The 14,605-nt window shown below is 35.5% G+C and overlaps 1 protein-coding gene and 1 long non-coding RNA gene across 3 annotated transcripts in view; one reads left to right on the top strand and one right to left on the bottom strand.

Moving 5' to 3' along the window:
- slc7a3a (solute carrier family 7 member 3a) overlaps positions 1-14,605 on the bottom strand; it is a 35,548-nt gene that overhangs the window by 17,340 nt on the left and 3,603 nt on the right. The window contains exons 2-3 of one of the 2 annotated variants that reach the window (NM_001007329.2): positions 3,200-3,616; positions 154-315 (exon numbers count right to left, since the gene is read on the bottom strand). In NM_001007329.2, coding sequence (NP_001007330.2) covers positions 154-315; positions 3,200-3,566 — 529 coding nt within the window. In that variant the 5' untranslated portion in view covers positions 3,567-3,616. Of the gene's footprint in view, positions 1-153; positions 2,123-2,531; positions 3,617-14,605 lie in introns of both variants that reach the window. The other variant, XM_073934487.1, reaches the window with a different exon arrangement.
- LOC141380017 (uncharacterized) lies at positions 9,911-12,889 on the top strand. The gene is made up of 2 exons (XR_012397244.1): positions 9,911-10,681; positions 10,995-12,889. It is a non-coding gene; the product is annotated as an uncharacterized lncRNA (long non-coding RNA).

Here is a 14,605-nt window from a genome sequence, read left to right as displayed (position 1 = left end):
TCTATCTATCTATCTATCTATCTATCTATCTATCTATCTATCTATCTGTCTGTCTATCTGTCTATCTATCCCTTTGTAAATATATACTTTCCTTTCATCATTTGTTCATTCAAAACACATTTAACTGATAATGTCTGTTCTCCGACTGCTCACCAGTCAGTAGCAAGATGAGAATGAGGGCAAACAAGTCTGGATATTCAGCAAGGACTTTCCCAGGAACTTTCATGGCCATCGATGCCCTGAAGAAGTTGGAGATCTTCTGCTCAATCAAGTTATCAAACGTAGAGCTCCAAGCTCGAGCCACGCTAGCTGTACCTAAAAAAAAAAAGCACACACACCAGCAATTTTCATTTAAACTCTGAATATCTTTCAAATGTGCATCAAATACACTGTCCTTAAAATGTAATAAAAACTAAAACTACTCATACTCAACAACTCAACTGTACATCTCACTATTGCAAACTTAGTTTTATCAAGGATCAAATATTTGTGTGCCATGATTATTAGAATACCTATCAATTAATATATTAGTCAACAAAATATTAGTTTAACAGGGGTATACATATGAGGTAACTTAACAGCTAAACTCACTCAGTTTAATTATTAAGTGGCTTTAAATAAATAGCAAAAACACTATCAGGATCATCACCATCATGACGATAATGAAATGAAATTCCAAAAATCTGTAAGTGTTGGTAAGTGAATGTGTGACTGTGTGTGTCTGTCTTTGTCACTGGTGGTGTGAGTGGCAAATCTCTGCTGAATTGCAGCTGGAGATTTGCAGTTTGGTTTTAAACAGTTCACAAAACCTTTGTTCAAAAACAACTGAAGCACCTCAAGATAAAAAAGAAAGATCAAAAGCCTAAAAGTTTAGTGGAAACAGCTTACTTGAAGGGGTGTCCATGAGACTGTCATGAAACATTCATAACATGAGATGTAATGAATATGAATGAGTTTTTATGTATTATTCAGTGTCATTTATTTATTCATTCATTCATCATATTAAATGCAAAGTTGGCATTAGTTTGAGATGTCTTCGTGACAACTTGACATAAGCAAAGACAACTTATCATAAATCTGTCATAAACATGACTGTCATGATGGAAATATAATTGTGTCATGGCTTTTATAACAGCAATGTTTTTCTCAGTGTTGGGCAGTAGCGTCGCTACAAGTAGTGAAGCTACTAACTTAACTACATTTCTCAGTAGCGTGGTGGTAGCGCTGATACATTCTATATCAAATAACTTTACAGTAGCGAAGCTATTTTATTAGTCAAGTAGCGCAGTAGCATCCACACAAGCTACATTTACCGATCACGGATCAAAAAGTGACGGCACCGACATTCACGGAGCTGTGAGGCAGGAATATATATATATACCGTATCATATACACTGTAATGTTTATTTCAAAACATTTCCCTTTACTATAAACGACTATAGTATTTTAAATGTGTAACACCTGGTTTTAATGTTTTTTTTTTGTTTTTGCTGTTATATGCTATAATTTGTTTCTGTTTGGTACAGCATATTATTTACAGTAAATAACTGAACTGAACTATAATGCCTCATATGTTTCATTGATCACCAAGATATGATTGACTTGAGATTTAAGTTGCTTCGATTTAAAAATGAAAACTGTAAAAATAGCTTAGATGTAACTAAGCTACTTTTGCCATGTAGTTTTTAGCTTAGCTTGCTACATTTCCCAGGGGGTAGATTTTAGTGTAGTTGAGCTACATTTTAAGTCAAGTAGCTAATAGCTAGCTTACTACATTTTTAAAGTAGCTAGCTCAATACTGGATTTTCTTTACCTAACAGTAGAACAAATTTCATTAGTGATTAAATGTCATTAAGTATCAATGATCCTGTTATAACATTATTTGACAAAACTTTCGGGTATGTCGCCTTCGGTATAGACGTAAGTGCAACCAGCTCCCATTAACTTATCATTCCATCTTTACAAACCTCATTGTTTTAGAACCTTTTGGCCACCTACATTTATTTACCCGACTTTCTTAGAGTGCGTAGTATTATATTGTCACTTAACATGTCTAAAAAAAAGGGTAAATATATGGAAAAAGACCGTGAAGCGTCTTCCTCACCTAGCTTAAGCATCAACCCTGCTGAAAAATCCAGCTTAAACCAGCCTAGGCTGGTTGGCTGGTTTTAGCTGGTTGACCAGGCTGGTTTTAGAGGGGTTTTGGTCATTTCCAGGGTGGTTTCCAGCCATTTCCAGCCTGGTCTTAGCTGGTCAGGCTGGAAAATTACCAGCCAAATCCAGCTAAAACCAGCTTGACCAGCCTGGTTTAAGCTGGATATAGCTGGTTTTGGCTGGACTCCCAGCTTGGCTAGGCTGGTCAAGCTGGTTTTAGCTGGTCATCTCCCAGCCTGACCAGCTAAGACCAGGCTGGAAATGGCTGGAAACCAGCCTGGAAATGGCCAAAACCCCTCTAAAACCAGCCTGGTCGACCAGCTAAAACCAGCCAACCAGCCTAGGCTGGTTTAAGCTGGATTTTTCAGCAGGGAAGCTAGCTGAAATTAGCGCCATTAGAGCTCAGAGCCTCTCTTGCTGTGGATTTTAAAGCCTCTTTTGAGAGCCTGGACACATTATTGATTTAAATGTGATCAGAAATGCCTTCGTAATTATTATGGCCTCATGAAAATCATGTTTATGACGAATTTATGAAAAATCATGCTGTTGTGGTAATGTCAAGTTTTCATCAAGACAAACACAGATTATTTTGTATTTGATTATGTCAAGTCATCCTAACAAAGACAACTCAAACAGTGTCACCATTGCTTTTAAAAAGACATAACTGAGCGAATGACACTTAATAAAATGTGTCATAAATAAAAATGAGATTTTATAGGTGCTTATGACAAGTGTCATGTCATAATTCTAAATTTGTTGTGACAGTCTAACGATCACCCCTTTCAAGCAAAGCATAACTCTTCTGTTGAATATAAAAGAAGATATATTAATTATAGCAAAAATGCTGACAACCCCCCGACAACCGGTGTTCTTCAGAATCTTGTTTTCTTCAGAAGACACTCATAAAGGTTTAAAACAACATGAGGAGGAGAAAATAAGGTAATTTACATTCATTCAATCAATAAACACACTAATCAATAAACACTTTGCTCATTTTAACCAAAAGTACCAATATCAATGGAGGGCACTCTAGTACTAAACTTACCTATAACATATGAGAGGATGAGGTTCCAACCAGTGATGAAGGCCCAGATTTCGCCAACTGTTACGTAGCTATACAAGTATGCAGATCCAGTCTTCGGGACTCGAGCGCCGAATTCTGCATAGCACAATCCAGCCAGCATGGAGGAAAGAGCGGCCACGAGGAAGCATAACACTATAGCAGGACCAGCCTTCTCTCTTGCAACTTCTCCAGCCAGAACGTAAACTCCAGCACCCAGTGTTGATCCCACGCCGAGAGCCACCAGGTCCAGTGTGGACAAACACCGAGCAAACCGCGTCTCCTCTCCTGAAAAATCTAGCGCCCGCCGCCGCAGCAGGATGTGTCCGAAAGAGGCCATCTTGTCCACCATGGTTAATTCCAGATCTGGTGAGGTTGTTGGTTGTGCTGGTTTTTATTTGCCTAGAAGAGCCCAGAAAAGAGGAAGGAAGAATTAGACACATCTGGGTGTGTAAAAGTCGGTTACACAAGACAGTACGTCTAGTTTTAATCTAACTGATCTAGTTAGGACTTGTTTTTTCACAGTGTTTTTTTTTTTACTGCTGAACATAGTGTTCACTACAAATCATTTCCAGACTTCAGTAAATGCACCATTTTGTGATTTTCCAAAGTAGTAAGTAAATACAAAGATGGCCCTAATTCCTGGAGGACAAGGAGCGCAGTGTCCTAAATCTCCAGATTCTTGGCCTTCAATTAAATAGTGGTTATGGGTGGATGTAGAAATGGAATGTAATACACGATGAGCCAGAAGAAGAAGAAGAAGGAAAACTGGCTGGAGAAAAAAAAATCAGGCAATAAACTGTATGTGATGAACCAAACCGACACACTTTTCCAGGATTCTTGAATGGAAAGAAAGTCGATTAGAAAGAGAAATATTTACTTTAATAGTTTTATTGTTTTTAAATTGTACTGCTGTCATTTGTAAATCCTACTGTATAAACAAAATTCAGCTGAAAAGGGGTAGTGATTTCAATACATTTGCCCCAAAAATTTGTCATATTTTTCATGTTTCTCATCAATTTAGAGTAAAAATAAGCTGAGACTTAAAATTGTGATTTTTTTTAAGTGATTCAATATTTATGGAGTAGAGTAATGAACGATTCTTTGAAAAAAGACATTGAAGTTAGTTTCCAACAATTTCCTACCATTTATGCAAGCACAAGTAGTTCTGAAGAATTTTAAAGAGATTTATTTTTTTTTGTTGACCACAAATCCAAGATTCAAGATATATTGAAAACATGTTGGAAACCGGTAACATCCATTCACTACCTGACAAAAGTCTTGTCGCCTATCCTAGTTTTAGGAACAACAAATAAAAACCTGACTTAGTTGATCACTTAGTATCAGAAGTGGTTAATATGAAAGGCAAAGGCCTCTAGATTACACATATCCGACCAAAATAATTTATGATCATGCCATGATTTTTAATTATTTATTAAGGACAGTAAGGTCTGACTTTGCTTAGACAAAAGTCTTGTCACAATAGAAATAATGTACAGTATAGAATATAAAGTCATGGTGCAGTGAAAAAATAATTAATATTATGTATGACTGCCATGAGCTTGGAGGACTGCATCCATACATCTCTGCAATGACTCAAATAACTTATTAATAAAGGCATCTGAATGGCAAAGAAAGCTCTGTTGCAGGACTCCATTAATTAAGATTATTTGGATTCTTCTTCAAAGCCTCCTCCATCTTACTCTACACATGCTCAATAATGTTCATATTTGCTGTCTAGGCTGGCCAATTCTGGAGCACCTTGACCTTCTTTGCTTTTAGGAACTTTGATGTGGAGGCCGAAGTATGAGGAGCGCTATCCTGCTGAAGAATTTGCCCTCTCCTGTGGTTTGTAATCTAATGGGCAACAACAATTCTTTTTTCTTTACCAAACTTGACTGATTTCTGTGAGAATCTTGTGTCCATGCAGATTCCAATAGGTATTCTGTAGTATTTGTGATGATTGGGATGCAGTTCAACAGACGATTCATCTGAAAAATCTACTTTCTGACACTTTTCCAAATGATCAACTACAAGTCAAGTTATTATTTGTTGCTCTTACAACTGGAATAGACGACAAGACATTTGTCAGGTGGTCTATAGTAGGAAATAAAATAATATGAAAGTCAATGGATATTTCCAAAATTCTGCTAAATATATTGTTTTGTGTTCAACATGGGAAACATTTTTAAACATGTTTGAAATGACTAACACGGACGAGTAAACGACAGAATTTTCATTTTTGTGTGAACAATCTCTTCAACCAAAAAAAAGAAGAAAAGTCTGAACCAAGATTTGGGAAATATACTTGTAATTGACACAAAGAAAGTCCTAGTTTCATATTCAGTGGCAGAAACAAGTTTCCATGGACTTCTGATTATACTGTGCGTCATATATCCCTCCTATGTACCTAACACAATTGCCAGCATTTCTCTAATGTGACCTAGAAGCCTGATTTGAAGCATTCTTAAATTATTAAGTTGTCACAGTCTGACTGAAACCGTACAAGTCTGAAAGAATCCTTCAAACACGATTTAGTCTCCTGTATATTTAGACAGATGGCTGAAGACTTCGACTCGCCCACGCAAAAACCTGCTGCAGCTCAATTATAACAGCTCATGCAAGCGCTCTGAAAACCAACAAGCTCCGCAATGTTCTGTGTGAACTTTTCAGTATCTCATTGACCCGCTCAACCCCTTATCGGCGTTTTCTGATTCCAAAGCGCTCCTGCCTGCTCTTCGGGTTACATGGTCATGTTTACGTCTGAGCAAACAGCAGTACACCGATGTTGACATTTTGTGCAGTTCTCGCTGGTGACGTTTACAGCTGAGCCAAACACAAATGATTTGGAAACATGCGCAGGCGAGGTCACAACTGAACATTGAGTTGCAGCACAGCTATCAAAACCACAAAACCGCTGACGCAACAACAGTGAAGAAACGTGAACATAGATTACTGATTTCCACTGCATGGCGTTCAGTGGTTTACTGCATCTGACTTATTCATCACAATTTTCAGACTATTGGACAGACAACAGACAACAATTGGATAATTGTAAAGGCAGAGGATGTCTTTTTTTACCACTAGAGGGGATGTACTCACAACAAACAAAATAGTATTTTGATGACGTCCACAAGTGTGGAATCATGGAAGTTGTGGTCTTCATTACATCCTACGAGACTCCTCAAAAAATCATGTTCGTGGATGAGATAAACCACAGGTCTTAAACTCGATTCCTGGAGGGCCGTAGCTCTGCACACTTTTGCTTCAACCCTAATCAAAAACAGCTGATCCAACTAATCAAGCTCTTCAAAACTAGAGACTATTAAGCAGATGTGAGTTAGAGCTAAATTATGCGGAGCTGCAGTCCTCCAGAAATTGAGTTTGAGACCATTGAGATAAAGTATTAAAAATGTATTGTAGTAATGTTGAAATCTGCCAACGCGAGACAAGACTTATAAAGAATTTGCAGATGATCGACAAATGCAACATGAAAACACAAAAGTAGTGCAGCTTTTATTATGCCACAGCCGACCTCTTTTAGTTTTTTTGGTCATGAGCGTGGGACAGAATTTTTGCTGTTTTATCACACTAAATAAATTTACGGTTCTCTTATAATGCAGTCCAGTGTTTCCCCTACCACTATGTAAGAAGGGCGCTTTCTGACTTTCCATACCAAGAGGCTCAGGAAATGTTCTTCCAGAAGCCCAAAAAGATACATTGAAAAGACAAAAGCTGCACAGTTTATGAAGAAAAAAAGATATAAAATAAATGTTAATTTATCATTTACAAACGGTTGTGCAGTTCAAATAGTTGCTCAGTTATTTACTGCTGTCTGAACAGACATGCTGCTTTGGGCCGTGTCACGCTGCAGCCCCAATCCAACCCCCAAACGCTGTAATGTAATGTTTTTTGATGTATTACTCGTACTTTGTGAGCAAAAATGACGGATAACTTTAAATTGCTCCCACTGAAAAAATGCAAGTGATTGCTCTGGCGCCTCGATGTCCTGCAAGCTTTTTATAAGCAAACAATGCGCCTAATAGCACACATTCTTTAACGTTTAAGCTACCATTGTTTTATACTTGAACTGTTTTATATCTTTTATTTTAGGCAAGTCGTGATGATCTGAGAAGGCAAACTGATCAAACATACAATGATGGTCTTCCGCTGGGCGCTGTTCGTTAAAAAAACTTATTTTTAACGAATAAAAAATGCTCCAAACGTTTTTCTAAATAAGCGTTTTTCTAAATAATAAAAAACGAAACTAAATATAAACACTTTGCTATTAGGATACATACAAAACTGAACTATTTCATAGCTGAAACACTAAGTTGTTTAAAGAGAAGGGGGAAATATATTTTTGTCCCGTCTGTTGCTTCACCGTTATTTCGAGAATTATCCCAGCGTAAATATGCAGATGTCATTCCCAAAACATGTCAGCGTATATGTGCCGAAAACGAAAGTTTCATACAAATTCTGAATGGATTATAGCCTGGAAAGTGCAAAGCACGCTCCTCTTATTATCACTAAAAAGCGTCACTAATCTTAGTTCATAGAGATCTCACAAAGATCCGTTATAATTTAAAAAAGCTCTCTAAATTACACAATTAATCTTTTATTTACATGGCGTCTACACTCAAAAGATGATTCACGAGCACACAAAATGGCACTTAATAAAAACCAATCCGCCGCTTTCAGCAGTGAGTGAATTCTGTGAATCTAGAGAAATGACAGATCAATATCCGTGAACCTGATTTTTTTCCCCCCGCAGCCACAGTACGCCGGAAATCCGGCGTGGTGCCGGAACGCTATCACCCCTGCGAGTCAAAGAAAACAAAATCGTCACTTCCTGCTCAACTCCAAATATCAAAAGTAAAAGCAAAATTTGCTTTGGTCAGATAAGCTGTGTGAATCTTTTACTCATTTAATAAATGACTTGAGCCTCAAAAGACAATGTCGACAATGAACGCGAGGTGGAGCTTGAGGGCGTGAGAAGTGGAGCACAGACACTCTTGACTATTTTAGAGGTAATTCATAATGTAATAACACTAACTGCTGAAACACTTACGGTGTCTAAAAACGACCAAAACAACATTTCAGATGTTTTACATGTGGCTTGCCTGCTGGTTTGTACATTCACACACATTTTTATCATCAGACACTGGAATTTGTTCGGAAAATGTTTCCATCATAGTTTAAGCAAATTTTTTCTTATCGAATAAAAAGTTCCTACTCAGTAATGGGCATTTTTAGGATTTATGCGCATCTTGGTGTGTATTTTTTTATGCGCATGTCCAAAATGCACACTTTATTGTATTTCTGCATTAACTTGCTGGGAACAGTGCTGCCATATTAACTAACAATTCAAAACATGCACAGTCAAAATTGTGAGATACAAAGTTTCAAATAAAATAAAAAATAAAATAAAATTTGTGATTTCTTTAACTCAGTATTGCAAGATGTAAAGATTATTTCTCATAAAAATGATGATTTGTAAACGTGCACAAATGAGGTCACACTCAACCTTCAGCAATCAAAAACCACACAAACACAGATGCAGCGACAAGTGAAGAAAGCAGGAACATGATGGAGCGCTACATCGTGACGATTTGACTTCCCGTCCTATAATTATTTAACACTTATAAATAACACTTATAGCAAAAAACAACAAAGCCAGAACAATGAAAATGGCTAAAAATGTCTTCATGAAAGTTGTGGAAATGCTTGCAGAGAACTCTGTGTGCTGGATCAAAGACAGGTTTGACAAAGAGGACTGAGGAGGGGGTGAGAAAAACAAAAACATCCCTGTAACTCACCGTACAATAGAGGAGCTGAAATAGACTCTTTTTATCTGCAAGATGGTTTGTTTCACTTGGCACAGCAGCTGGCAAGATTCTTAGCGGTTTGAATCGAGCTCAGTCTGGGCAAGGGCTCAGGACTTTAAGCCTTACACAACGCACACAATGGATGCTTTCTTTCCCTACTCACATCTTTTTGTTATCGAGAAATGAATACGCATATATGACATATTAATTGCGGCACTGATATATCTAGCAGCCGAGAGCGTCCAGAATTATCCCTTCCTTTGGACGTGTTGACCGGCTAAATGAGGTTACAGAGTGCAAAGATATCAGTAGCCTTGAAAATGTTTCTTTTCGGACTGTACAGTGCACACATGTACGATAGGCCGCGGCGAGGGCGGCAGTGCTAATCTCTTTCTTGTGGTCTCCACGAGGATGGCTGGGTGACACGTAGGCGAAATTAAATCTGGAAGGCTTTTGATCTGGCCATGAGAAATTCATGAATACCATGACGCCTGTTCTTCCTGAGGGAAACTGGCACAGCGACGAGACCTACACATTTTGCCGTAGCACTTTGATTCGGATGTGGGAGAATTAAGAAGAATCTCTTTGCAAAATCGTAGTATTAAACACACCTGTTGCAAGTTGGTTTCGTTTGGTTGTGCTAAAATGCTCAACAATTTTCTTGAAAAGGAGCATTGTGCCATGTGGATTAACCAAGTACAATTAATTGTAATAATAATTTTAGTACTTGAAAGAAATCCCATTTATTATAATGTTATATTTAACCATTTTTTTTACTTAAAGTTTTTGTCCATCATTTAATTATTTCATAGTATTTTGGAGTATTTATTTAGTAATATTGAAATATTTAATAGTATTTTTTTTTTTTACATTTTGGTCAATAAAACATAAATTTCTAAAATATATCTTAAAAAAAAAACAGACAAATTATATTTGCTCAGAGCCCCCCGCCCCACTACACCATTCCTTTACGATATGTTATGCCCACTTTTAATCTGTTTTACATCATGTCATGATATATACATGCATACAAGACAAGAAGATAAAAAAAACAGTATATGTTTTTGTATGTTTTGTATTGTATACGCACAACTAGAGTCACAATAGGCTTTACAAATGTAAAATCAAGAAATAAAATAATTTAGATAGAAATAAAATGGAGGGAAGTAAACAAAAATGTGAGAAACAAATAAACAACAATCAAACTGAAAATATTAAGTTTGGATCTATTTGTTTTATAAATGTCAGCACAGGCCAAATAAGAAAATTATTTTTACTGCAACCTTTGGTGGAGTACCGACTCTTCTCCATTGTGAGATGGTACATACGGTCCCTAATCCAATGATTAAAAGTTGGAGGAAATTTGTCCTTCCATTTGAGCAGTATAAGACGTCTAGCAATTTTTGTTGAAAAAGAAATCATATTTTTGCTGTGTAAACTGGGATCTTTAATTGAACCAAATATTCCTACAATAGGACAAGTGTCAATTGATACATGCAAAACATTTGAAAAGAAATTAAACAATAAATGCCAGAACTTGGTAATTTTAGAACATGACCAAACGTGTGTGTGTGTGATTAGCTATCTCTACATCTATTACATAGGGTTAATAGTATTTTTGGTAACACTTTACAATAAGGTTCATTAGTTAATGCATTTACTAACATGAACAACACATGTACATCATTTATTAATCATAACTGAACATTTACTAATGCATTATTAACATCCAAGTCCATGCTTGTTAACATTAGTTAATGCACCATTAGTTAACATGAACTAACAATGAACTACTGTATTTTCATTAACAAACATGAACAAATACTGTAGTAAATGTACTGTTCATTGTTTGTTCATGTTAGTAAATGCATTAATTAACATTAACTAATGAACCTTATTGTAAAGTGTGACCGTATTTTTTAATAACAACGTTAAAATAATTTCAATAAAAGGTGTTCTTGTGGCCTTAACGTTTTTGTTGAATCAAATGATTGTGTAGTACAAAAATGTGACAGTTAATGAAAGAATTCGTCACTTGTTTAGAAATTATTCAATAGTAAATTCTAATAATAAAGGTTTTGTACTGCTAATGTAAAATTTTAATAAACTACAGTAAAATACTGTAAAAATTGTCATGTACTGAAAAATTAAAATGTGATAAATGATGTTTTATCCTAAAAAGAAGTTTTGTTAGGGCTATCTTGCTGTAAAATGAAATTGCAGCCCTGCTACTGTAAAACACATTTACTGTACTTTACACTACTGTAAAGGGACAATTTTGACCTTGATTGTGCCTGTTTTGACACGTCAGTTAATATCTTACATCTTTAATTTTGAGTTCTAGAGATGGCTCAAACAAATCTGAAAACTGTGCCATCATTAGCTAAGTTTGCATCCAAAAGTGCAAATTAACTTGTGCAAATAATTAAATGCGAATTAACTAAATGTACAAAACCGGAATATTGCATGAAAGACGTGCAAATAAAGCAGCGCTTCCATTCGAACAAAATAGTCACTTCCTGGTTAACTGGTGCCAAATATCAAAATCAATTTTTACTTTTGAAGTTTTTGTCTAAAATTGAATTATTTAATAGTATTTTGCATCCATCTACGATCTACTGGATCTAGTATCTATTTAGTAATAGTAATATTGAAGCATTTAATAGTATTTGTTAATACCAACATTAAAAAAAATGTTAATAAATGTTTTCTTGTGGCCTTAAAGTTTTTGGTTGAATCAAATGGACTTTTCTAGTCATCTCAACTTACATTTTTTATGTCCTTTACTTTTTAGTGTTTATATAAATGATTTTCCAGCTATATGCATTGATGCCAATTTATTACTGTATACTGATGAGGCTGTACGTTACAGTGAAAAAAAGGAAAAAAAAAATCAAACAGAATTTGCTACTGGCAACGCAGCGGCGCAGTAGGCAAGTGCTGTCGCCTCAAAGCAAGAAGGTCGTTGGTTCGATCCTCAGCTCAGCTGGCATTCCTATGTGGAGTTTGCATGTTCTCCCTGCATTCGCGTGGGTTTCCTCTGGGTACTCCAGTTTCCCCCACAGTGCAAAGACATGCAGTACAGGTGAATTGGGTAAGCTAAATTGTCCGTAGTGTATGAGTGTGTGAATGGGTTGCGGCTGGAAGGGCATCCGCTGTGTAAAAACGTGCTGGATAAGTTGGCGGTTCATTCCGCTGTGGCAATGCCGGATTAATAAAGGGACTAAGCCAACAAGAAAATGAATGAATGAATGAAGTTGCTACCAAATTAACAAATGAAATGCTAAATGTTTTATAATGGTATCAAAATTCTAATCTCACCTTAAATGTTGGAAAAAAACTGTATCCATGTGTTTCTCAAATATATATAAAGTTGGAAATGTTTTTAAAAAATTTGTAAATGGGGCAAAGTATTAAAAATGTCACTGAATTCAATTAATTAGGCATCACTTTAGAGTGAAACCTTAATAAAAAACTGCTACCACACTAGGGCTGTGAGATTTTTGGAAAATATTGCGCTTTCTTTTTTTTTTTTTTTACAGATATTGCAATCACGGTTTAATTTACGATTTAATTCAAGCTTCAGCTTAATAATCTGTAAGCAGTGTCAACAATTATGTGACAGCTTTTTAAAATGACCTATTTTTGTTCGGTGTTTGTGACTTTGAAACCGAAATATTCCCAATTTCCCATATTACCAACATGCTGTTTTTCTTTGATATTAATTAGTCTATTAATGCTTTTGTAGCAGCAGGCGCCATAATCCCACTTCTCAGCGCTTTCCTGTTTTTTTTCTTTTCATTGTGGGCGTAGTTCAGTTGCGCAATTCTGATTGGGCAAAACAAAAGTGTGCTCACTCGATTGGCTAGTTATAAAGCCCTGGTCAGATCACACGATTTCGGCACGATTTCCTTGACATAGGGTGTTGTGGGGAGCTGTAAACAACAAATGGATGTCATGACAAGATTCAATCATTTCTTCTCGTGTAATCGCGACAACTAATACCATGTCTGTGATGCCTCAGGACACCATCACAGAAATTCTAGCATTTTTAATTTCCTGAAGCATAGTTATAGCATAAAAGCACTGATTTCGAAGCAACTCACCTCAGATGTCATTCATTATTTTTGCTTACATATATATTTTATATTGCAGTCTCTTGCTATTAACTAATCGATTTCGATTAAATCGCTCAGCCCTATACCACACTGAGATTCAATTTAAGAATTTTTTTTACGTATTAGAGATTCTCTGACTAATGAGGCTTCAGGTATGTATTTAAATATAGGATTGAGCCATATTTGTTGCACTGTATAACGAGCTGGTCTCAGGCATATAAATCATCTTTAACACTGTTGGAATCATTATACAAAAAGAGTACTTAAAACTTTAAATAATAAGCCACGGTTGTACCATCACTGTTATATATTAAAAAACATAGTCTCTTAAGTTTGATATTATTAAATATTTGTATTGTTTTTTTAAATTATTCACAATCTTTCGGCTCCCTCGTTAAAAAAAAATGTTAAGTTCCACATTAGAGAAAACATCGCAAATGATAAAATTATTTTATCTATAAAGCCACAAATCTATGGATTTTTTTCCCAACAGAAATGATCACATGTACGAAATATAAGATGTTTTCATGCCTGACTAGGAGGTGGTTTCTGTCAAGTCAAATTTGTACACACTGAGTGAGATGTTTTGGATTTGTCAGCGTTTTAGTTTATATGTGATTATAACTGTATGTTTTAAACTGACTTTTAATGAATTGATTGATTGTTTTACTTTTTACTTGTCCAGTCACTGCAGGTGGAAAATAAAAAAACCTGCTACAACCTGGCACAATGCATCTTTCCTTTTTGAGGTTAATGTAATTTTTGTGCATGTCCCTGTTAAATAAATAAATTCATTAATCAAACTAAATAAAAGTATTAGGTTAACTGAAAATGTTTAAACCTGATTAACTTTAAGTTAAGTTAAATCAACATAAAAATATGTGTTGTCTTGACTTTCTGCCAATTCATTTTTAACAAGTGTACAAACTTACATTTAATTGCCATTTACTCACCCTTAAGTGGTTCCAAACCTTTATGATTTTCTTTTCTTTCCTGTTAAACCAACAGTAAGATAGAAGAAAGCTGGAAACCGATAACCATTGACATATAGGATGGAGGACAAATACTTTAGAGGTCAATGGTTAGAGGTGTCCAACTTTCTTTAAAATATATTCTTGTGTTCAACATAAAAAAACAAACAGGTTGGTGTAAAGGGTAAGTTAATGATGATAATGTAATAATAATTATTATTAATTATAATAATAATAATCATTATTATTATTACTATTAATAAATGTAATTATTCCTATTTTATAATATTGTTGGTATATTGACTAGAAATTTCAGTTTTTACAGCTCCTTTTTCAAAGTTCAAATCTATTGACAGCACAGTGGGAGGAAAAATGTAATTTAAATGATTCTATTATCAATGCGCAAATAAAAGAACACTGACTGATGCAACAGCTCATTTACATAATATTTTATGCAGTGCATTACCAAAGCAA

This window comes from Danio rerio, chromosome 21 (assembly GCF_049306965.1).
Source record: "Danio rerio strain Tuebingen ecotype United States chromosome 21, GRCz12tu, whole genome shotgun sequence".
NCBI lineage: Eukaryota > Metazoa > Chordata > Actinopteri > Cypriniformes > Danionidae > Danio > Danio rerio.
Note: the sequence above shows the minus strand (reverse complement) of the source record. Positions and strands in the feature narration are given on the sequence as shown.